This window comes from Tetrao urogallus (genome assembly GCF_951394365.1).
Source record: "Tetrao urogallus genome assembly, chromosome: 15".
Lineage (NCBI taxonomy): Eukaryota > Metazoa > Chordata > Aves > Galliformes > Phasianidae > Tetrao > Tetrao urogallus.
Window position 1 is genome coordinate 11,627,375 of NC_136828.1, and position 24,909 is coordinate 11,652,283.

A 24,909-nucleotide genomic window follows, 5' to 3' on the forward strand; every position below is an offset into this window, starting at 1 on the left:
GGGCAGGGCCTGCGGGCCGCGCCCCGCCGCCACCCCTCCCCCCGGCCGGCCGCACCCCGCCGCCTCCGAGCCGAGGGGAATGGGCGGTCCCGGCCCTTAGCCCCCGGCCGCTCCTCCTCCTGCCGGGTCCCGGCGTCTCGGCGGCCTCCGCCCGATGCTGGCGGAGCCGCCCGGGGTCTCGGCGGCTTCGTGAGCGCTCCCGTCGCGCGGCCGCCATGTCCGGCGTGGTGCGAACCCTGAGCCGCTGCCTGCTGCCGGCCGAGGCCACGGGCCGAGAACAGCCGAGACGGGAGGGCAAGGAGCGGAGCCGCGATGCGGAGCGGGAGGCGAGGCGGAGAAGCCGGGAGATCGACGCGATGCTGGCCCGGGAACGGAGGGCCGTGAGGCGCCTGGTTAAAATCCTGCTGCTGGGAGCCGGGGAGAGCGGCAAGTCCACTTTCCTCAAACAGATGCGGATCATCCACGGCAGAGAGTTCGACCAGAAGGCGCTGTTGGAGTTCCGGGCCACCATCTACGAGAACATCCTCAAGGTGAGAGGCGGGAGGGGCACCGCAGGCTCACCCCGTTGTGACAGCCGGGCTCTGGGCGGCCGGCGGGGTTGGCGGTGCGTGCAGGTGCGTGTGGGGCGGAGGCCTTTGTGTGCCCGCTTGGCACTGCGGAAAACCTCGACGGAAAAGAAAAAAAGCCAACAAAAAAAGGCTCAAGGAAAGTTCCCTGCGAAGGGGATTGAGGAAAGCTTGGTGGAAACGTGGAGAACGGGAATAGGTGTGGTCTGTGCTCTGGGAACAAACATTATGAGAGCATCCCCTGAGTCCGAGCTGGAGGAATTTTATCGTTCGGAGATGTGAGGTTTCTGTGCTGTGCGCCTCGGTTAGATGAGAAAGGGGTCCCTGGGTGTGTTGTGACTGCAAATAGCTGCGGTGTGGTTCGTTGTTAAGGCTGGGGGTGCAGGTGGTTGGAGTTGGGCAGCATGAGGTGCCAGCCAGCACGGCTCTCTAACTTTGTTCTGGGATCTTTCTGAGCAAGTTTTGTTTGGTGCTTGGGCAGGTTCTGCTCTGGCAGGTTCCTTTAGTGGCTGGAGAATACCAAGGCTGCTGGTAGAGCCTACAAGTAGAGCCCTTGTTCTGCAATTAGGGGAAAACAACATTGACTAATTTCTGGGAACAGGCTTTGGTGCCCTGTGCAGGTAGAAGTTCCCATATTTCAGAAAAGTGTGAAAGATTCATAAAACAGCTCACTCAGTAATGAGTCTCACTTCATAAGTTCTCCAAAAGAACAGCTGCTTTCCTCTCTGTAGCTTTTCTGTAAGACCAACTCCATTCTTATGCGGACGTGGATTTGTGAAGCTCTGTCATATCTCACAGAAAACTTAAGTAAAGGGAGCTGTGTAAATGAAGGGTAAAACAGTTACTTTTGAAATTTCAGATATGTTTTGAATGGTAGATACATACGTACCTAACTGCACGCACACACAGTGATTCTTGCTTTTAGAATCTCACTGTTCCATCAAGAACTTTTCCTTCTGTTGTTGAACAGGAAAACTATTGACTGATTCTCTTTTCCTTTACCTTTTTAGTCGGTTTCTGGAAGCACACTGTGTGTTACGTGAGCATGCACACATATTACAGGACATTTGGTGTTTAAGCTCTTTTTTTTTTTTTTTCATTGAAGTTAGCTGAGCAAAAAAAATTGGTACAAGTTATTAGCTCCACACCTAGAAATAAGGAGCCTCATCTTACAGGGCGTCGTGCTTGTTTTGGTGCTGTCAGGAAGAGACTTGTGAAAACAGAAGAACCTTAATGAGATTCTTCAAGTTGTTATGAGCAATAGTAATTTGAGCAAAATGTTACAATATTTTATATATCCAGAATATAGAGAGTGTTCTACAGTAGTGTTCAGTGTGCTTAGATACATTCCTGTCTAGAGGAAGCTGCATTACACACTTGAAGCACTTGCCTGCTGGATGGCTTTGGGCACATTTACAGAACTTGGAGTAGAATCCCGATCCTCAAGGTAGCAGTTTTGGTTTTCTGATTCCAAGACCAGTACTTACAATGTTTGATGGAATGATGTCAGCTGATTGTGCTTTTAAGCCTCCTATTAATCAAAGAAAAGCTTAGAAGTATTTTTAAAGGGATGTAATATGCTTTAATGGAACACCTTTTGGGCCTTGCAGATCATGGTTTGGGGGTGTTAGGTTGGGCTAACCTTGTAGCTATGCGTACAGCAGCTGTTTAACTCTTCCTTTTTGAGTTTCTACGGATGGCAGAGGTGGCTCTTGAGTAGGAACACAGTTTATTCTTCACCTATGCTTCTGGGGAATAGCTTGGGAACAGGCATTATGGCAAGAGCATGTGGGAGGGAGAAGAGCAACCAGCGGAAACAGTTTTCTGGTGAGGATGTCTGAGGCTGGAGAAGGTAGTGAGTGTTCTGTTTCTCTTTTGCTAAACTAAAAGAGATGTGATAACACAGTGAAACCAGGCCATAATCTTCAGGAAAAGCCATATACCAAGGTGGGTATGTTGCAGGGCTTTTGAAACAAGCATTTTGACAGAGAAGTTTAGCTTAAGGCAACTGTAAAAAACTTCCTTATATTGTTGTTATTATTATTTTTTTTTTTTTTTCAGTGAAAAAGCTTAAATAGTTCCCAGTGAATTAATTTTGCTGCTTTGACAATGTAAATTGTCAAGTGAATCTGATTGCTGTTCTTTCTGTAATGGTGTTTAGACTAGGAGTTATTTCCCGTTTCAGGAAGTTCAGCCTAGAATGCTCATCCATTAACACTAAATGGAGCGGAGATCGCTGCGCATCCAACTTAAAAGGGAAGATGAATTCTCATAATACAATATGTGGACATCATGAAATGGAAACGGTCGTGTAGAATAGCATAAAAATCTGTTTGACATTGTGGAGTACAGCTGCAGCAGCCGTGCCCCTTTTTGCATTCAGTTCTCAGCATTGTCTCATAATGGTTCTGTTAAGCTTCTGCAGCACTGAGATCTGAGTTGGAAATGCAGTGTAAATCTCTGGGATTAAATGGTCAATTTTCGTTTTCCAACCGTGACTGAACTTCTCTCTGAAGGAAGGAGGATTACTGATCTCTCAGCAGCACTTGGTATTTCTGAAGTGCTTTTTGCAGGGCATTATGCAGCCTGCACAGCTTCTGGAAACCAAAGGAACTGGTTTGGAGAACAGAACCTGAAACCTCCCCGAAAATAATGGTGTGAAGTATGAACTGACGTTACTGTCAGCTGCTTCTTTGTGCTGAGTTGTTAGCTTCTTGCTTTTTTCTGATATGTCTCTGATGTTGAGTTCTTTCCTTACCCTGTTCTCCCTGTTTCTCATCCCCCTCTTCGGGAAACCCTAGTTAGAAACAAAATGCTAAAACTAAGTAAATCTGTGATACAGCATTTACTTTTCCATTTAGTACAGGTGATAGTTCAGGGCCTCGCTAGCTTTTTCTGGCATTTGTGGGCTGGTCTTCAAATACATTAGTTTTGCTTTGGTTTAAGGTAAATAGTCATCGGTTAACTAGGGTTTTGCTTGTTAATCGAGGCTAAGTTTCAAAGTAACTTTTTGAAGCTTTTTGATGATGGGAGTGAAAAGCAGCAGTGTTAATGCTGAGCTGTGAGTACACAGCCTGCACAGCTGAGCACACCCACTGGCAGGGGAAGGTTGGGCAGGGGAAGGTAGTGTGGGGCTGTGCTGCAGCAAGGGCTGAGGCTGCTCCTGGTTGAACAGAGCCACTCAGAAAGCTGTTATGCACCCGAGGTTTCAAATGTAAGAAAGAAGTGGTTGGTGGTGATGTAGGGGTGTTGTGGCAGTGCCTTCTAGCTGTAACTGGGGGAGCGAGCTTTCTGTACCCTTCAAAATAGCTGGGGTAGCCTTACTACTCTGTTTGCTGCCTTTGATAACAGCTAAAGAAGTCAGGGAGTTGATGAATCGTGGCTCTGATGTTCCTTGTCTAAATGTTTTTTTGTTTCAAGTATGAAAATATCACGCTGCTTGAAAAAACCCAGCTTAGCTGCATAAGAAAATAATTAATCCACAAGCACCCGAGCAGCACTTGCAGCAGCATGTCTGGGAGATCCCAATCTGAAGGAGCGGGAGGGAAATTGGTTTATAAAAGCCTGAAGCATCGTCTGTTGAATTTTTTTTTAATTTTTTTTTCCCCTGATTTTGTTGGTTTCTGTGTTGAAATTGGGAAGGGCAGCTCAAAGCTTCGTACATCCGTCAGAGTTTTCTTGCTGTCTGTGGCCTGGATCACAACGACTGGCCACCAGATTGAGGAGCCCAGAGCTGTAGAGGGGACTGCTCAGGAAACGATGTGTGACTTCACTTGTGGGCTCTGTCTGGGGAAAACAGCGCAAAGGTGGAAGCTCCCCGAGGGCAGACATGGGATGCTTCTGAGCATCACTGCAGGGGGTGCAGGCAAACCTGAGAGCGTGTTGCTCCACAGCTTGAGGCTGAGGGGCAGGAAGCTGGCCAAACGAGCAGCCCGAATGGATCTCATTTTAAGAGATGGTTCGGGCTTCTGCAGCTGGTACTAACACCTGCACTGATGCTGCTTCATTGTTTCAGGTGTGAGTGGCCTTACTGTTACTAAGTTACTGTATGGAAACCTTTTTTATTCTTGCAATTTTTTAGTTCCAGTCAAGCACAGGCTCTGAGCAGTGGAAAAAGTATTGCATTTATACCGCTAATGCATTTCTCCTACCAGCCTGCAACTGCAGGGCAGCTCTCTTTCCTCTGTGTGAATTCCTGTAACTCTTTAAACTGAGTGAACTCCATCTTTCCTTGGGTTTGCATGGAAATGAATTTGGTAGCCCGTTAGGAGGGGATGCTCATGGCACAGCTTGGTGCTTCGAGGTGGGAATCTGGCTGTACTGGAGCAGTTCATGGCAGGACACCCATCTCATCTCCACGGGGACAGCATCTTGTGAAAGAATGCCAAGGAGAATACGTTGCAGGAACTGTGGCTAATTAGGAGCTTTTCCATTAAATTTAACATACAAGTGCTAAAGCTCCGTGTTAGAACTGGTATTTAAATCTGATTATCTTTGCTCTAAGCATTTACTGTTTGGTGGTTATTTGGATAAGAAAAATAATATTCATAAAACTATTAATGGAAAAATAAAAACCCCAAACCTGGGAGTTGTCTCGGCCTTTTTGTTCCAAGTCCATTTGGTCAGTGAAATACTTAATTTCCACTTTGTGTGTTTGGGATTTCTCTCATCTGAATTCCAACAGCTCTGGTGGTCTCTGCACATTTTAGGGTATTTTTTAATTGGGCTTAGAGAAAGCAATCTGTCTTCATCATGGTGGGCAGTGGAGAGGAGCAGTGGTCAATAGTAAGGATGAATATTCATTATTGCTCCAAAATAGAGCTTACAATGCTCTTGTGATGTAGTCATTAGTCTTGCAGAACATGAGTTGTCCCTGGAGACTGCAGACACAAACTTCAGTCGCTTGAGTGACTAAATTTGGGAGCTTGTGTTATATTCAGTTGTTTCAGTATACGTATATTTATGTAATTCACTTGGAAACAGTATTGGCAGAGAAAATTCTGCTACTATCAATGTTGACAAGACAACTTTAAAGCAAAGGCAAACTAGCATATGTTACTTTAAGAAGCTCAATAAAAATTACAGACTGAGGAAAATGTAGGATTCATTGGCTGTAGAGTTGTCGTGTGAGTTTCCTTCACTTACATGGCTTTCCCTCATGGGGAGGCAAGCACAGCTTGTCTTGAAGGTGAGGATCCTCCCTGCTGGGTGCTGCAGCAGTTGTGGTCTTGCAGAATCCTGTGAGGATGCTTCTGGAACCCAGATGTGTCTTCAGCCCTGCTGACAGTATGAACTAGAGGCTGTTGTGAGAGTCTCAGGAAGAGGAGAAACCTGGTGGGGTCATTCTGGAAGCGTTGGCCTTGGAACTTATTTTAAGGTCCTGTGCTAGCTGTCACCTCAGGTGACATCTCATTGCTTTGTGCCTGGTTGCAAGCCAGGCATACATGAAGAACACTGTTTCTTGTGCATTTAGCATCATTTTGCTGCATTTGGCCAAAGATAAGGGCTCTTCTCAGAATTGCCAGCTAAGCAGACATTGCTGCTCCTAGTTCAGAGATTCAGTGGCTGATCCAAATGTTCCTTAATGTTCACGGTGTTTATTTGTGGGCTCAAAGTAATGGCAAAGCCTTCAGATGGCAGAGAGTGGAACCACAGCACCAGGAAGGATGCCCCTTGTGGTGGTGCTTGGCTGTTAGATGAACTGCTCTGTAGCACGAAGCTCCCTCCTTAGTGGCACTGGGTTCCTTTCTGCTGTTTGAAGATGAACTTCCAAGGGCATAGATCAAATCAAAACATCATTAATGCCTTTATGAGACCACGCTGTGCAAATCTGACGGTCTCGCAATTAGCTTTGTTTGGTAATAGATCTCCTTCAGCCCAGTGTTCTAGTTGGCAATAAAAAAAGTGCATGTGAATATATCTCCAAACCCTGACAACTTTATTTTTAAAACATGCATTTGAAAATGTCTTCTTTTAGAACCTAAAGAGCTGTTTTCTAAAAATACACATAGGTTACATTTTATCATCTTTATTTGCCAGTGAGCAGTGCTGCTGAAAAAGCCAGCTCCATCTCTGCCATGCAGTTCTGTTCTCTCGTGCTGGCACTCACAGAGCTGCTGCAGATTTTTGGAGCAGCCTTCCTGGCTCTGTGCTGCTGCCAGCTGCATCACTTTCTGCTGCTTCCACATGGATAAGGGCACAGCAGAAATGTCAGACCAAGGTGGGAGCTCTCCCCGTAGCTCAGCTTTGTATGAGTTGCTATGAATTGTGATCCTCAAATGCTGTCAGGTCCTTGTCAGCAACAAGGAGGAGCACGCACAGTGAGAAAGATGTTTTGATCTCCTGTTGCCTGCAGTGTTAATGGTGGTGCAAATCCATAGGGAAGGGCAGTGTTACCTATTAGCTCTGGTTTGGAGCCTCATAATTAAGCAGTGACCTGCATTTCGCTTACAACAATCATTTCTGTGAGTGGTTTGGTTGTTGGACATCGAGGGCTTTGGCGTGAGGTTGAGCAGTGTATTGATAGTAACAGCTTTAGCATCTGCTGCAATATTGTGTGTGTTGTGTAGTTCATAAAATGATTGCAAAAAAAAAGTCAGTGTAAAAGATTTCTCTATTTGTATACCAGCTCTATTTTGCAAGTTGTCTCTAGACCTTTGGCTATAATAAATAGCCAACATTGCCTGGCTGTAGGCTTGGGTGCAGGTGAATCTGGTCCTCCCTTATGAACACATCTTCCCCAGACCTGTTGCTTGCACTGCCTGTTTGGTGCTCAGCCATGCTGCCTTCACCCAGCTGTGAGTTGGACCATCTGGTAAAAGGTGTGGGATTTCTAGGAGAGATAAGCCTTCAAGTACTGGAACAGGTGAATAATTTAAGAAACGAGTGTTGTGTTTTAAGTGGTGATAAATACTGATGTAAGATATTCCTAAGTCAAGCTGCTTCTTACATACTGCAGCTGTTCTCTTCGTGTATTGCCAAGTACCACTGGTTTCAAGTGAAATTAGCTGGTGATAGCCTTTCTTATAATCCCACAAAGTAACTCAGTGAAGGAGGAAAAATATATTTCAGTCCTACTTGTAAGCATTTGTGGAAATGCTCAGAAGGCCTTTGTGCTGCTGATGGGCAGCAAACATTGTGCTCAGTGCCTTGACAGCTGTGCTCCATCAGGCCGGTGCTTTGGAGTTCTGTCTCTGGCACAAACAATTGGGTACAAGAACAGGGCAGTGTGATGCTGTGGGCTTCTCTACCAGCCTTTGGTTTTGGAAACTTCTTGAGCCAGGAGTTGCATCTGGAATGTAATCGAATAGTCCTCTTGGGGCCTTCCTCTGTGAAATTATCTTGGTTGGTCTGTGAGTCCATTTATACTTCTGGCCAGCATCCTCTGTAACTGAGTTAGGCTCATTATGGGGTGTGTAGGAGAAATCCCTCCTTGTAGTTGAACTCAGCTGTGTTGCTGTACACAAGTAGTTGTGCAGTGAAGGGATAAAAACAAATAATCTGTTTCTTTTCTGTAAACAGTTTTTACTCTCTACAGATTTCTGGTATGTCATGCCTTAGTTCTGTCAAAGCTGTAGATTTTGATCTGTTTAGTATCTCATTCTGTGTAAGATACTTTGTGAGATAGATCACATCACAATTCCCCTGCACCTTTTTGATTCTGACCTATTTCCATTCATGTTACGTGCGTTGTACAGTGACTTGGATGTGTTTAAAAATTGCTAGGAAAGGAATTGGACAGAGAACCTTCTTGTTTTTCCTCTCTAACATTCTTGTATGCTGCTGTTTTGCCTCCTTCTAGTGTTTGACAGCATCCTTATCTGTGAAGTTGAGTTCTTTCCACCTGTGCTCGTTCCATGTCTGCTCTGCAGCACGGAACCTTTAGCTCAGCCGAGCTGTTCAGAAGTTCATATCAAAAGCTTTTGCCATATTTTTCTGTATTCCAGTTTTGAAAACATTACAGCAGTTGACAATATTTAGCCTTCTGAATGAAAGAGAGAACTGGTGGTTTCCTTAGTAGTAGAAAATCAGTAAGAATGTCAGTGTTGGGAAGGCTTAGTGTGAAATGGGTGCTGCACTGGAAACAGAATGAGGGAACCTTTCCTGTGCCAGCTTGCAACCCAGATTTTTGAGGTAAGGATTACTTTGTTTTGGAGATTTGTTTCTCCTCATCTTTCTGACATCTGCCTGTAGCATTTATAGTTTGGGGAAGATGCTGCAAAATTAGATTTAGTTTAACCTTACTGGGGAATCTTGTTGAGTCATAAATATATTTAAGCACTAAGAGATGGGGGGAGGAAACATTGGCTATGCTGCTTTTGTCAGGCTTCTACCTGTGAGGCATCTTAGCTGTAGTTTTAAAAGCTGGTGTGTTGTAAGCATCCTGACTAGAGAAATACTGTTCCTGTGGTTATCCACAGGCCATCATTTCTGCTAACCCATGTTCCATTTCTGATCTTCATTCCATGTTTAAAATTGACCTGCTGTGTGCTTCTGCACGTCTGTGTTCTGCTGATGCCCCTGTCTGACTGCCAGCTCACCCCAGGCCAGGCTGTGCACGTGGTTTGGTGGCAGCCCTTCCTCCCTCTCTAGCAGGCACAGGAAGGCAGTGTATGCTCCCCACAGGTAACCTTGAGGTAGATAACACGCACAGGAGCAGGGAGTTCTGTTCCTTCTCTTGCTTGATGGACATTCAGACCTGCTTTGCCAAGAAGCTGCAGCCAGCAGATAAGTAACTATTCTGGGACCGGAGCAGTCTCTACACCCGTGATTAAAATTCTCTTCTGTGTTTTTTTCCAAACAAATGGTGGAACTTTCCTTAACAACAGTCTCTGGAGATCCTGCACGTCTCCGGTGGGAGCAGTAAAAGGCAAAGCAACAGTATAGGGAAAGGCATCAAGTCTGAAGTCCAAATACCACTACATCTTAGCAGCAACTGAGAGTTCTTGCCATCGTTTGCTTGAGATGCCTGTAGAGAACAGCAGTGGCTGTGAGCTGGTGAGGGTTAAATCCATCAGAAGGCTGAGGATGGAAAAGCTGGGGCTGAGCCGAGGATGGCTGCAGGGAACTGGAGCTGGTGAGAGGTCAGAGCTGAGGCCTGTGCGCTGGCAGAGCCCAGTTAACCATTTGTGTCCATAAATACAACTTCTCCCTACACAGAAATGAACATGGTGTTCAGGTATCTAGAAGTAGCAGTTCTCTTATCTGTCCTGGTTACAACAGTGTTTCTGGAAGGAATGAATTATGAAATGTTCAGCTGGGGCTGAAGGAAACCGGTGCTGACTTCGAGTTGTACACAGGTGACTGCTGTACAGCTTGCAGAAAAATCTATAATGTCAAGAGATGTGATGTGGGCATCTCCAGTTCATAGAATCTTGGATGTGTTGCTTTTTTCCTTCAGGCTTGCGCTTACTGATGCCATTCAAATAAAGCAAATGGAAGGACTTCTGCTAATAAAGCAGTGCATTCTGTAACTGGGAATGGGAGTGGGCTTTGGGGCTGTGCAGCAGAGTCACTGGATGCCTTGGACTTACACTAGAAGTTCATAAGTGTATTCAGTTTTCTTGGTACTGTCAAGATCCGTTCTCTACTTCATAAAAAGAAAGTAAGAAACGCTGGAGAATGAAGTATTTACATTTTTGGGTGGCTGCACTTCAGGAGCGCTCCTTGTATGATGACAGCTGAGATGCTTTGTTTTGGGATCCTGTTCTGTGACACTCAGACTGAGTTGCTCTGCATTTCCCTCCCCAGTCCTCAGCTTCCACTGGAGAAGTTACTGCTCCTGCTTTGTGGTGTTGTTAAAGGGTGGGAGACACAAAAACTTCAAGTGTTGAGAAAGCATTCTTGCTACCTTAATAGCTTCAAGTACACAAAACAACAATCAGTCTCAGTGATGTGGAGGTTCATGTGCATAGCTTTGGAGACAACTTCAATACTGTTACTTTATATTACAGTTTATTTTCATAAAATGCTGCCCCAAAAAATCAGCACAACAAATGGTTGTTTAATATAACCCACAGATTTTTGCTTGTGAATTAAATGGTGCTGAAGATACTAAGCTGCCTTTAAGACTTATCCATTATTAAAATGATTCTTACTACTGGTAAATAAATATTGTCCATCTGAAGCTATTAGGAACAGGTGTGTTAGATTCAAGGCTGAAGTTTTAAAGTTATTTAACCTCAGTCTGTTTGAATTTTTTACGCGGACAAGAAACTAAGTTAGTTCCCAGGAACTCTCTGTAACCAATGTGTACTTCTATTTTTAATCTGTTGGTAATAGTCTTTGTTCTGCTGCTAATATTTTTTTCCATGTTAAGAAATACATTGTGGTTAGTTTGCTGATCTGAGCAAGCTTGCTCTATCTTCTTTCTGGTGGGGTGGTGCAATGAACAATGCTCATGATTCTCTCCTGAGTTCAGTCCCATCAGAGTAGTGTTTAAAACAAACCCTGAAATTCAGGCAACTCCGAGTTCTTGTTCTTTTCCACTTCAATCTCTTCATCGCTGACTTTATATCCAAATTATTCTTTAGGGCTGCAGGGTTCTGGTTGATGCACGGGACAAACTGGGAATCCCTTGGCAGTACACGGAGAATGAGAAGCACGGCATGTTTTTGATGGCTTTTGAAAACAAAGCTGGGATGCCCATCGAGCCTGCCACGTTCCAGCTGTACGTACCTGCGCTGTGCGCCCTGTGGAGGGACTCAGGAATCAAGGAAGCCTTCAGCCGTCGGAGCGAGTATCAGCTGGTGAGTGCAGCCCTTCTCCTGGTGGGAGGGGAAGAAACTTCCCTGCTGTATAAATATCTCCACAGTTGAAAGATGGCTTGCTACGTGCAGGGTTTAGCCACCATGTGAGCTGTTTGTAGTTACGCTGTAAATCTGAGCGCTTCAGCAGCAGGAACAAGTGGTGATTGGAGCCAAACTTGAAAAACTACATGGCAGTGAGAGGGAGTGGAAAAGTGCGCGACTGGATAAACTGGAAGAGCAAGAGGAACCAAAAAAGGCAGGAATTGGTTGAACTAAAAATATTTTAGCAGCTCAGTAGTTCTGTTCATAGTAGGTCACTGATGAAGGCACGCTTAATTTGTAACTTTCCAGTCCTGCCAGCTTGCACTGTATTGATACTGGCAAACTGTTCCTGCATGCAGATCTTTTGAAGTGAATACACCACCCATTCTGGCTGCTGCTGTTTGACTGTTTCTTTTCATCCTGACGCCTGCAAGTGAAATTTGGATAAGCAACTGAGAGATGACAGTGAGCTTGAAAAATGTGCAATCTTGCTCGCTTTCTTGTTATTAGGTTTTCATGCTCTAGCACCAGAATAACTGCACTTCTGGTGTGGAATGTGTTTCTGACAGCTGTTCATAATCCACTCCTTTTTATTCCTGTGCCCAAGATGGAGATGGCTTTTTTTTTTCTTTTATTTCCATTTCCTTTTCAGTGAAACGAAGTAGAGAACCGTGCAACATGGTGTCTCTGTTACTGGTTCTTAGAGGATGACACTGGATGATTTATTTTTTTTAATGATAAATGTATCTTTGTGATTTTAGAGTATCAATAACGGCTTAATCTGCAGCTAGAATTCTTTGCTTCCAGTCCACAGACTGGATTCAGCTTTTCTTAAAGAAAGCTAAAGGTCAGATTCCCTATTCCTGGATATGTTATAAATGTCATTTAACTGGAGTTAGAGCCTAAAAACATGCACCTGAATAGTCTCCCTTAGGCCCTTACACAGGAACTCAATGAGACTATTGAAAAACTAGAAAAATTTGTAGTGATGAGATTCTCCTTGTTTTTTCATGCTATTGCTTCTCGTGGCTTCTCCGGTGTTCAGTAGTGTAGTTAAACTCATAATGCAGACCTTAGGTCTTCATCTGTCTCCGCTATTAAGGTACCTGTTTGAGTCTTGCTGTGCATCTTTGAAACCTGTTTCTTGAAGTACCTTGAAAACAGCTGAAGAATGAGTAAAATGATGAGGTGAATTCATCACAGGATGGTAGTAAAAATGTTGTCTCCTTAGGCTAAAAAACAACTTGCATGTTACTACACTGGGCATAGAGGGGGGGATGTGCCGTGGGGAGGAGGGAGTTTGGTTCATAATTCCTAGCATCTGCAGAAACAGATTAGGCCTTTGCTGTTCTGCTGTGTTCAAATGTGGAATAAAAAGCTGGTTCATGCCATGGGGGACTTGCATTTAACATGAGACAACTACTAAGAGAATCCAGTATAATGAGCAATAATTGCATCAGTTGCCTATTAATTTTTTTTCTTTTTTCTCAGCAACACTGTGATCATGTATGAGTTTCATTTTTATGGAGAAATTCAGATTGGGATCATGTGGTATATTCATCCTTATTCTGGATAGCAATAAAATTACATCAAACTGGGGTGGGGGAAAGTCTAGCTAGTTGAATAAATAGCATTCCAAGATCAGTAGGCCTACCTCTGCATTCTCTGGCTTTGAGAGCAGGATTAAACAGGAAATACCAAAAAATAAAAATAAAAAAAGCTCTGCAAAAATGAAGCATAGAGGCATGCAAGTGATCATTTAATGCATCCTTATCTTCAACATCGCAGTGTAGTTCTATCGTGTGTCTGTTTGGATGGCATTCATGTGACCTGCTTAGCGTTACTAGGGTAACTGGAGCTGCTGCAGCACCAGAGCTGTGTGCTTATCAAAGCAGAGAGAGAGAGTGTACTGCAGAACACTGTTGGCAGCTCAGTCCTGCTTCGTGCATCCGTGGCAGTAACATCCCGAAATTCCCAAGTGCTGTTCCTTTCCTTTGCAGGCTGCATCGCTGGATTATAACACACCTTCATTTCTAAATTATATATAATTTGTTTTTTTTTGTATCATGGGTTGTTCTCATGGGTACAAATACTGGTTTTAGATTGATTGCTAAACGAACTTGAGGTTTTAATAACTTGAACCTGTTCTTGGCCTTGCTTCTAGACCCAGCAAAACACACAGCCCAAGTGTGAGGAGCTGAGAACCAGGACAGGTTTTGTTGTTTTGGTTTTACGTTTTTTTAGGCAGTTTAGAACTGCTAAACTTTTTGCAGAAAGCAGATAGTTTAGGGAGATGCCTCATTTATAATTGCATATAGTATATATAAACCTATACCTTAATTTAGTTTAAACCCTCCCTGGAAATAGATTCATGTAAATAAATAAACGCCAGGTTTAGCAAACTCCAAGAAAATAATTATTTTCTGAACTGATTTTAGCTAAGGCTGAAGAGAACCTCTGAATCAGCAATACTTCTCTTATTTAAAGTAAGCTCTTTAATGGAATATGCTTGGTTTGAACTGTATTTATTATCCTTATCCTAGTTTTAAAATCTTCTCAAGTTTAAAACTTTACATTACTGTGGTTTTTCAAACGTTGTCCAGAAACGTTCAGAATTGACAGCCTTGCTCAGCACTCATGTTCTCTTCACCACAGCTTCAGAGTCAACTGCACATCACCTCGTTTTATTATTGCCAGTACTTTGGCTCCAGCAGTTACTCCTCCAGTCAATGCTGTCCCGACTTCTAAATCAGAGGATTTTACTGGTCTGTTTTCGGAATTTATTTCATCAACAAGTTGTGTGGCTTCGCTTAAAAATAGAAGATGTTTTGGTTGGTTATCAGCAGCTGGAAATTACAGCAATACAGGTGTCTTCCGATGGGCTGTAACTGAGCGAAAGGACTGACTCAGCAGCAGGAAACTTGTTGGAAGAAAATGGCTCCGACCATAGCCGTACAATCTGAAAGCTGCTGCTCTGGGACCACAGAAGCTGCCTCTGGGCATTTGAGTGTTTTCTGCTTCAGCCTGGAAGTGCTGGCTGTAAATCCCTGTCTGGGTCTTTGAGCCTTTCAGAAACGAGTGGGTGGATTCTACAATGACAGGGTGCTTTTCTGCCTCTTTTTTTTTTTTTTTTTCCCCTGTCTTTCTTAAAGCAAACCAACCAATTTCACTTTCCTTTCACAAACCTCAGCCTCTCCCCCCCCAAGTCTGTCCCCACGCCCCAAGTTCCTCTGTTCCTTGTATGCAAGCCAAATCGTCCGGGGACAAAAGCTTCATTGTGTTTGCTACATTGTCATGGCTCTGTCCTTTTTAACTACTAGAATAAGGAATTCCTTTGTAATCAGTATGTGATTCTTCTCTCTTCTCCCTTTCCCTGATTATCCTACCGCATTTTCTGTCTGTGTGCTAGAAAGGAACACATTTATCGTGTGTCTGAAAATGTCCCGTAACATTTTGATCTTTGGAGGTTGCCTGCGGTGGCTCGGGCAGCTGGGTGTTAATTCTTCCTTCCCAGCAGGTGGAGACAAATTCTGAGTGCTTCCTCGTAGTAAGGGACTTGAGATCACAGGTACACTTTTGCTGGAAGGGAGGGAGTTTCCTCAATTTGAGCCTGTAACAAGTATTTTGGTATTCTGAGTTCAGGTGCGTGTGCTAAAATGAGCTGAAAGGTTTTCTTGCACCCGTAATAATGCGAGTTCCTACAACATCATAAAGTGTGGAGACCAAGGCCACCATAAGTATCATGTTGTCCAGATAGTGGTGGTGGTTTTATTTTATTTTATTTTTTCCAGTGGGAGAATGTGAGAAGCCATTCTCTTTGTTTTGATGTGTCAAGAACCAAGCATACAAAGGGAAGGGAGGTCCCTGTTAACAGGGTGGGTAAAGATGGGCTAAATAGAGCTCCTCGTGCAAGTAGGTGATACTTAAGTCATGGTTGAAACCAGCTGCATGTCATGTGCTAGCACTATCATAGAGCTCATATTAAAAATGAGCAGATTTGAAAGCCGATCATCTGGTTTCATTGATACGTTGAAGTAAAATGTCATTGTTTTTATTTGGTTGGGGTTTTTGAACATGCATATTGTTTTATCTCCGTCCTACATACTCTTAATCAAAGCAGTATCTTAAATTGAATTACTCTTGCTCTTTCTCTTCAGAATACCAAGTCTTTCTAGTCTAACTTTGTATTTCAAGAGCTCTTGAACTACTCCATTGGTACAAATTATCTTCTCATCTCCTCAGGATTGATGGGGCTATTTACTCTGAACTCCAAAGCCTATTAGCAGTTAAGGCAACTGTGCCCATTTATTCAAATGCAGCCAGACTGGTTTCTGACTTTTGTGTTCACAGATAATTTACCTTCTTGCAGAAGGGAGTGAGGCAATGCAAGGAGGTTGCAAAAGGAATCCATTTTAATGCAGTTAATGTGCAGGATATACTCATGATCCACCACTGAAGTATCAATTTAATTATTATTATTGATGTTCTCTACAGTTGTGAAACTGTTTAATGTGTATTAATGAGTAATAGGTCCTTTTAAAAGTCAGCGTAAGTAGGAAGTAGTGGTTCCTGAGCAAGATGTAAGGGGCTTGCAAATATAGATGAAAACTTACTACTGTGTCTGCAGTTATTTTTAGATCCCTGTTCAGGGAATTGCATGGAACACTTCCAGTAATATTTCAAATACTAAGAGACTCTGAAGCCTTAAATGTGGGAAGACTCTGGAAAATGCCTTTCTTTTATCCATTTTTTTTGGGTGTTTGGGGATATTATACAGAAGGAGTGATAGTGCTGTATAACCAAGCTTTCACTTAAATTTTCCACTTGTTTGTTGTTAAATTACAGTAAGATTTTGTTATCTTAGTTATGTTAGAATTCTGAAATGGGTTTAATTTGGCATAAGATGTCATAATAACTTCAAGGATCATTAACTTGCCAACTTCATATAGCTTAAATAATATCCTGTTCTGGATTCATAGCAGGGTGAATTATGTAGGTGTTTTGTTTCAGTTAAGTATCTAAGCAAGGCTTTGTGCTTGTAATATGGCAGTTAAGTACCAGAGGTCCAGATTTAGTTTTGGTTCTGTCCTCTAATCCCAAGACCTCAAATGTTTCTGGTCATGTTATGTAGTTTGACTCATCATGGTATAGTGGAAGTAGTTAATTGCTTGTTTAAGTACAATACTGCCAAGCATTGTGCCTGGTCTGTAGTAGGAAGGATTAGCAGTTAGAGTCCCTGGATTCTAATCCTTGTTTCTAAGACCAAATAGGAAATTTTTTTTTCAGGTCAAAGTCTCAAGTGAGAACTCTCATGCAAAAGTGGCATTTTGTTAAAGGAAGGGAGAATTAATGAGTTTTAGGCCAAATTTTATTAAAACTGGAGAGGTGGCAAAACCAAATGTGCCTAGGAGCCTTTGCACAAGGTTGTGTGGATGTTGGCTAATGCTCTACATGTAGTTTGTCAGTTTGCATATGCAGAAGTTGAATACTCAGCTTGCACTGTTATGAAAACAGATGTTTAAAATAGATGCTAACAGGCCTGCTGCCACCAGAAGATCTCCTCGAGCAGCATGGTGTTTGGCTGTACCAGTGCATTACTGGTGTGTTGTGACAGTCTGGGGGATTCAAATTCAGTACTAAGCTGGGGCAGGAGCCAAAGTTGAGGATGCCTTCATAACATGTTGTCTGTCACCTAAAGCAAGGAATGCTTCACTTGATAATGTCAGTTTTGCTATAAGCACCACTGAGCAAGAGGTGAGAAGTTGTTTAAATTAAAGTAGGTTGGATTCAAAGGTCATAAATCATTTTACACTTTGAATCATTTCGAGTTCTAAGAAAATCCACTTGTGCAGTATCTTCCTAGTGAGAGAAGCTGCTTCCTCAAGCAAAACCATCCACAGAAAGCTGTGTAAGATAGTGAAGCAGTTACTATCTGTTCTTAAGTAATTTTTGGTATTGGAGAGAAATGACGAGAACCAGAAAGGTCATGAATTATGTTTTCAAAACAATACAAATGGGAAAGTGTTAGAAAATAAGTATTGCATTTTGTTACCAGAAGTCTTAAGCAAGGATTACAGGCTTCTGTATGAATGCTCTTGTGGAAAAAAATCAAGATTCCTGACATAAATTGTTCCTGGGCCTTAAACTGTGACAAAATGCAACAGCTGGATGAGATGCAGTCTGCATGGAATAGAGAAGATAAGTTGGAGAGTAACAAGTAGATCACATGTAATAAATAGATAACAAGAAATTAAGATGCCTACCATATGGGAACTGAGACAGACACTGAATAAAATTAATAGGGAAAGGCCTATGCTGCTGACTATTCTAGAACCCTGTCTAGTGAATTCTTGGCACTCTACAATTCTTCCATCTCTTTTTCCTTCCCCTTTTAAAGGTCAAAAACTCCTCTGAAGGCAAAATCACCTCTGAAGATTGTAAAAACGTACAGTGTGTTCACACACTTCATTAATTCCCCACTGTCTGGATACCAAAAGGTTGAAATTTAGACTTTGTGTGGTCCTACTTTGTACCTTTTAGGTTCTTGGAGGTAGATTAAAAAGCCTGGTAATTGTATGGCACTGTGTAAGCCTGTCTGTAGGAGTTCTTGCTTTTGGCCCTTGGATGCCAGTAAATCTTGACTGTAGTTTTGGTGTGGTTAAGGTGAATGCGAGAAACGGCTTCACAGATACAGCTCTCATGTCGAAAATGCTTTAGTATGATTTGCATCTTGCATGATGGCTTTCCATTTTTGCGGTCAAAAAGTTTCGTTTTACTTGTGTTTTTTATTAAGGGTGAACTTTTGTTTTTATCTCTCACTTCTTGAGCCAATTAGAGAACTGCCTGGGTGTCCCCAAAAAAGAGCAGAATAAATGTGGTGGTTGTCCTTGCCTGTGTGTGTGGTGGTGGCTATAATTTGATGTCTTACCTTCAGCCGTAACAGCAAAACACAAAATCAAGTTCTTAGACTGGAGAAGTCCTTTTGGCTCCCAACTCTTGAGACTAAATGCCACCCTGCTTCTGGAAAGAAGCTTTAATTTTATTAGGCATAAAATAATTAGAAAAAATACTCAGTATGTCTGTCTTTGCAGAATTGTTGTTCTAAGTCCTAATTAGCGCTACTCTAAATCTTGCAGGAGTGTATTGAATATAAGGATTTGTTCAGAGCAAGTACAGCTGTAATTAATCTTTGCATTCCCATCAAGAAATGCTGGCACATGCTGTGAGAAACAAGGAAGGAAATTTTCAGTTCAATCTGTCTGAGCCAGTACCCCACTGCAGCTAAAAAACATGGGAGTAATCTTATTCCTTTCTAGTGTACAGGAGAGTTCTGGGCAGAGGCAGATCCAACCCGGTGAGTTGACTTGAGCTGTTGATTTTGCTGTTTAGTTTCCACCTCGCATTTCTGATGCATCTCAATAACTCGAGAGACTGCAGGATTTGCACCAAGAAGTACCAGAACGTACTGCAGAAGTCTGGGCAAGTTAAGTGCCTTTAAAGGAGAGCTGACTGCCTGACTAAGGGAGTCTAACAGTTAACCACTGAAACTTGGTGGAAACTGGAGAGAACTCATATTGAACAATAAGCATACAGGTTAAAGCTGTGGTAGTGCATGAGGACACAGTAACTGCTATTCTAGTCACAGCAAAATACCCATGTTATGCAGGGGCATTTGTGTTAATGATTGTTCATACTAGAGTCTAAAAACAACTACAGAATATTGCTCCAGGTGGAAAGGCTTGATTGTCGGATGGGATTCTGTCAGTCTCAAAGATCTAGCTGAAATGGAGACTGAGTTTGTGTTTCCATGACACAGGTTTTCAGTGGTTTTGGTGTATTAAAGCCACATGCAATTGTTCAAGATCCAGTAAGGATCATATAGCTCTGTAAAAAGAAAAACGGGCTCCTGCTGCTTCCTATGGGCTATATTAGTGCTTTTCTGCACTCACAGCAGGTTTCAGAAGTTTGTTTTGGGAGGGGAGGCTGTAGAAAAGAAAAGAATGATTTTCTGTAAGCCCCTTGCCATGACGTGGCTTGCTGTGCACCAAGAATGCTGCCGGTTCCAAGGGCAGCCTTCTGCAACTCTTCTGTATTTTCTCTGTAGTAAGTCTGCTTTCTTTTGTATTGGAAATGGATTCTGTCCTTTCCACCTAAAATCAGAACGGAGAATGACTTCAGTGGCCTTCCAAATTACTCTGAAGTGTTCTCTTAAGAAAAAAATAGTCGAGGTCAAGGCTTGAATTTTTCAAAGGGGCCATTGAGTTTAGTAAGGATAATGGTTAATGAATGCTGCAAAGCTTTCCTGAGTTTCCTGGTTTCTTGGTCCTCCGCAGCTTACAACTGCAAGTAACAAGCACAGATGAACAAATAAGTGATGCATGAAGAACTAAATCTGTTTTCATGAGCAAATCTCACTGGTGTATTCTCTGGGCTTTTATGCTTTTTTAGAAAAGAGATATCTGAAGTTGTTCTTAACGCACAGTCAGTGTAACAAGTTACATTTAATAAGCCTGTATTCTTGAAAAGGTAGAACGTGCAAGAAAGCTGAAAAGGAAAATGCAGATAGGGTCATCAGTTAGCAATAACTTTGTTGTATTTGTGCCAGCTATCCAAGCCCTGGTCGCTTTGTAAAAACTTCTTGTAAAGACTAACTTTCTTTAACCTGCTTTTCTTCTCTTATCTTCCCTCTTCCTACTCCCTCCCAAACCTGCCGTACACTAAAACACTGAGTGTGTAATGCATAGTTTGAGCTTAGTTTGGGCTGTAATTCTGTGACAGTAATCATGGTGAGCGATAGGAAATGGTGGTTTAGGGATTTCTGCCCTGCACTGTGTTCCTGTTTGTGTTGGCTTAACTTTATTGGAAGCTGTGCTGTACGTGGAGAGGCTGATGTGAGGCACTGATTGTATGCACAGCTGAGGTGGTGACATGCCGTGGCAGTGAGGAAGGAGCAAACAGCATCAAACACGAGCATAAGTTACCTTAATGTGAGGCTGCCAGGGAACAATGGCAGTGTCTTTCTCGGACAATTGTTCCTTTCCTTCGTAAGACTTTCCTCATGCTAAAATAAAACACCTGTACTACAAGGATGCTGTTTAGTTTTCTCAAATGTTTGCTCTCCACTTTGTCAGTGTATCACAAGTGTTTGTGTAACATTCAAAGTCAATTCTCTGTTCTCCATGTGCACTGAGCTCAGAGAAGGAGGTAAGAGCAGGGAGGGAGAAACATGGTGCTTGGCTTGTGATTTTTGAGTCTGAGTGAAGTGATAGCTGTGCAGCATTGGAGATTTTCATATGTATGTTTGGTAACTTGATGGATCTGAACAAGGTACTGCTCCAGAAAACCTCTTGGGAGTTCATACTGCCACAGACTGATCAGCTGTGAGTTGAACACGTGGAAGGAGGAGAGATGTCTTCTCAAAGGAGAAGAGTAAATGTAGTGCAGAACTCCTCTTTTTCTGAACCTGTGCTAGCTGGGAAACCTTTCTGTTACAAAGCCAGAAGGCGTGATCTCTTCTCACTCGTTTGCAGCTAAACTTAAAGCAGCTCTGTGGAGTGAACATAATTTGCTATAGTATTGACTTAGGATTTGGGGGAGGGGAAAAACTTCTTGGAAACATCATGCAAGATTTTCTGTTTGAGAAAGTGGAAAACATGTTGCTCTGAGAAGTAATTTATTGACACCTTTCAAATGTCTCCTCTGTATACAACACAGATTCCTGCAGTTCAGACTGTGGCAGACTTGTGCTTCACTTGGCCTTACTCCTGAACAAACTGTTGATGTTCGTCCTTAGAAGGTCTGCTGTTTGCCCCACCCCCAAAGCCTCTTAATTTGACTCGCTTTCCATGATATGCACTTAATTCTGCTTTGGGAAAACTCAGTAAAATCTCAAACTGGAAAAAAATGGTGGTTTATTGATGGAACTCTTTCTCCTATTTAATTCTCTCCGAATTGTGTGTTTAAGACTTTGATCTGTCTAGTTTCACTCTGGTCAGATTATAGCACTGAATTAATGATGTTAGAGGTGTATTTATTGGGCAGGAGGCAAAAGAAGAACCCATTATATCCTCTTTTTCAGTTGTCCTTCTTCTGGTGCAGCGTATGCGTTCTAGGCTGCGAGGAGCTCAGGTGGCTGTACACATGGCTGGGCAGCTTCCCCACTGCAGCTCAGGAGAATGTGACCAGGGCATTAATTGGGGTTTTTTTCAATAGGCCAGTTTGCTCAGCAGCTTGTAGAAGATTGTTAAACCTGCTTTAGTTTGCACTGTGGCTTGATTAATCTACACATGTAAATCAGGCCTTAAGGATGGAATGCAAGTCACTTATTCCAAGTCACTTATTTCAATTATTAGTAATTTACTTGAGAATTGTTTTAATATGTTTAAAGCGCTTGATTCTTATAAAGCAGATGAGTTTGTGTTTCAGGGTGAATAAGAATAAAGCTTTCTATTTGATACAAATCTATGATATTATGAAGGAGGAAAGCTCCACAGTGATTTCTAATAAGCCTGAGCTTTGTGACAGTTTGGTTACAGGATGTCAAAGGGCTCAGGTGTAACTTTCAGGTACTGAGCAGCTTTCTGAATCTTGCAAGATTATCGTTTTAATCTGTGCTGTATCTACATCTTAGTTGTATGCATACAGACAAAATGAGAAAATCTCTATAAAGTTTTCAAATAAATGTGTGGGATAAATGACTTTCCAGTCCTTTTAATTATCTTAAAAACAAACATAGGGGGAAAAAAAAAAAAGCATTAAAAGATGTCTGAGCTGATTTTTATGCAGCAGATGGAGCATTAAGGGCACCTTGGAACAAATGCTTTGGTTTAGAAGTAGAGTAGGAAGTCTCATTCTGTGTGATACTCGAGGTTATTCCTGTTGTAAATGCATTCAAGTTGCTTAGCTTTCCAGCTGGCTGCCTGCCATGGAAAAGTCCAAGCTCAACATTCTCTCATGACTAGTCTTAGCTGTTTTCTTCAGCCCACAAAATCTAAGATACTCTTTTCCCATCCCTTTATCTGATAAGATTTGAAAGGGAAACTCACTGGTAAACTGATTTCGTCTTGATCAGATAGCCAGCACTGCTGACTTGGTTCATCCATAAGGTAATATTTTCTGTCGGTGTCTTTTCTAGTTCTGCAGATGTCTTCTGTAAACAAAAACAAGTTTCAGGTTTGCATACTGCTGCAGAAAACAAAGCTGGGGACTAGGGCAGCCTAATGGTTTTGTGTATTAGTCTGCATTACTCTTGATGGCTTGTAGAAACACCCAGCTGCTTTAAACTCTTCATTCATTGGAAATGCACTTTTTTTTTTTTTTTTGCCTGGCTGCTGCCCACTGAGAATAAATGGGATCGTTTTCCAGTCATTCACCAGGAACTTGGATCAGTCTATTCAGTTACAGCTCAGAACTTTCTTTTAATGGTGGCAGGCTCGCTGCTTTCAGTTGCCTTCCCTTGTGCGTTTGAGCTGCCTGTGCTTGGAATGAGAAGTTGAGCTGGCGAGCATTAGTTGAACTTCATCAAGAACCTCCGGTGTCTGAGATGAAAGGGTTCTTGCAGCAGCTCCACACAATGCATTCCCTTTGTTGGCAGGGAAACAGGAAGGAATCCTTTCATGGATGCTTAGGACTAGATCTGTTGTCCGCCGGTGCCAAGAGGAGTATGTGAGCTGGGTGCATTGATGTTGGCTACAGCCATCAGGCTGCTGTTCTTTAACCGTAACTGTGTTTCTTCCACATGAACTCAGCCTGTATCTCTTTGTATCTGCTCCCTGGATCTTTCTAGTCTCTAGTCATTGAGGGCTAGGAAGTGCTAAATCACTGTCGTGTGCTAGTCTGGCTGAGGCTTTCTTTAGAATTAAAAATAATTATAATAAAAGCAGTGATTTAATTCTTTTACATTGCTGTTTGCAACGTTGTTTTGTGTGTGGTTGGTACTATTTTCTTTGTTATTTGCACCTGCTTTTCTTCCTGACAGTGTAGGTCAGTGAAGCAGTTACAGAGACAGTAAGAAAAGGTAAAATCAGAACAACAGGGATCTGTGCTAATGTCTCTTGAAGCCTAGATTGGAGGATGAGCTTGCCTTAGTCTGAGAGAAAATTCCTTTTGTCCTAGAGTTACTTACTAGTGTGCATATTTGAGACAAATGGACAGAATTGCTAACGTACCATTGAGTAATCTATCTCCTCTACATCCTGTTGATGAAGAAACACCTAGAATTTGGGGGAAAAAATGTGAGATTTTTTTTTTTTCCCTGCACAGCTTCCAGAAAGAGGTGATGTATTTAATTAATTGCTGTAAAAAGCTGGACTGTGTGGGAGTTGCCCTTCACCACAAGAACTCTGCTCCTGTTAAGTGTTCCTATAACTTCACTCTGTTGCAGGACCCTCAATTCTTGTTGCTGGTGTGGGAGCTCAGAATGGCCTGGACTTCTGGGAAAAATGAAATAAATACTCGATCCCATATTTTTTCATATGCTGCAAAGCATACAGTTCAGCCAATGTGTCATGTATCAAAGTGGGATGAGTTTATAGAAAGCCATCCTGACTTGGACCGACGAGCAGATTTTTGCATTGCCTGTTTGTACTGAGCTGACAAATAATGGATTTTTAAAATATTTTTAGTCTTCTAACATGTGATACTCACATTGTATGACCACACAGCAGAAGGAAGAGGTAGTTTTTAGAAGCTTAGAAGCAAACGGTCTGTTTTGTAGCTGGTATGTTTGCAGGGTACAGATAGCGGCGACTTGGATAAGCTCTGGAGTTGCTGGATGGGAGCCAGCAGCTCTGGCTGTTGTTAAGGAGGAAGTTGCAGAAACCTGGTAGTTACAGTTCAGTATGGCTTAAATAATGAGAAATGGTTAAATCTCTGTCTTAGAATTGGTGATTGAAAAATTAATGTTTGTCTTGTGTCAGTAAGCGTGAGTGCCCAGACAGGATGTAGATAATATCTGCAGAAGAAAATTACAGCGTGGAACAGGCATTAACATTTCAGCATTTTGGGACAATTTGGGTTACTTCAGCATCCTTCTGAGTGGATTCTGAGCAAGCACAGACACGCTTGTCTCCTGAGAAAATAATGCTTTAGAATTCTTCAGCTGTTGTAGAGGAGGGTTTGTGCTTGAGGCTGTGCTAACTCTGCCCTGTTAATAGTGAGGCTGAGCAGAAGTACAGATTTAGGAGTGACTTGCTGAAAGAGCAGGTTATTCTTCCATGAGCAATTTTATTTATTTACAGTTACCCTTCATGAGAGCTTTAAACCTGGTTCTTCGGGGTTTGCTACTCTTTCTCTTGGACCAAACCAGGGTGTGGAAAGTGGAGATGTCTGCATGCTCACTTGTAGAGGTTACATGGATTATGATGCTGAGCCAGCAGGTCTCTCTTAAGAAAGCATTTTCTACATCTCTTTGCTGGTGAGATCTTGGTTTTTTTATCTCAACATATGGCAGAGTAGCTGATCTAACAGACTCCAGCATTTTCAAACGCTGGTCTCCTGGTTGCTTTATTCTACTTCAGTGTTAACAACCTTGTTCTTCCCTTGGGCCTCTGCTT

The 24,909-nt window shown here is 42.5% G+C and overlaps 1 protein-coding gene across 2 annotated transcripts in view; it reads left to right on the forward strand.

The window, feature by feature from the left end:
• Window positions 1-215: 215 nt before the first annotated feature.
• Window positions 216-24,909, forward strand: part of GNA12 (G protein subunit alpha 12) — a gene marked incomplete at both ends in the record, with an annotated part of 30,379 nt that continues 5,685 nt past the window's right edge. For both annotated transcript variants that reach the window (XM_079543055.1, XM_079543056.1), the window contains 2 exons: window positions 216-530; window positions 11,099-11,314. In XM_079543055.1, coding sequence (XP_079399181.1) covers window positions 216-530; window positions 11,099-11,314 — 531 coding nt within the window. The remainder of the gene's footprint in view (window positions 531-11,098; window positions 11,315-24,909) is intronic.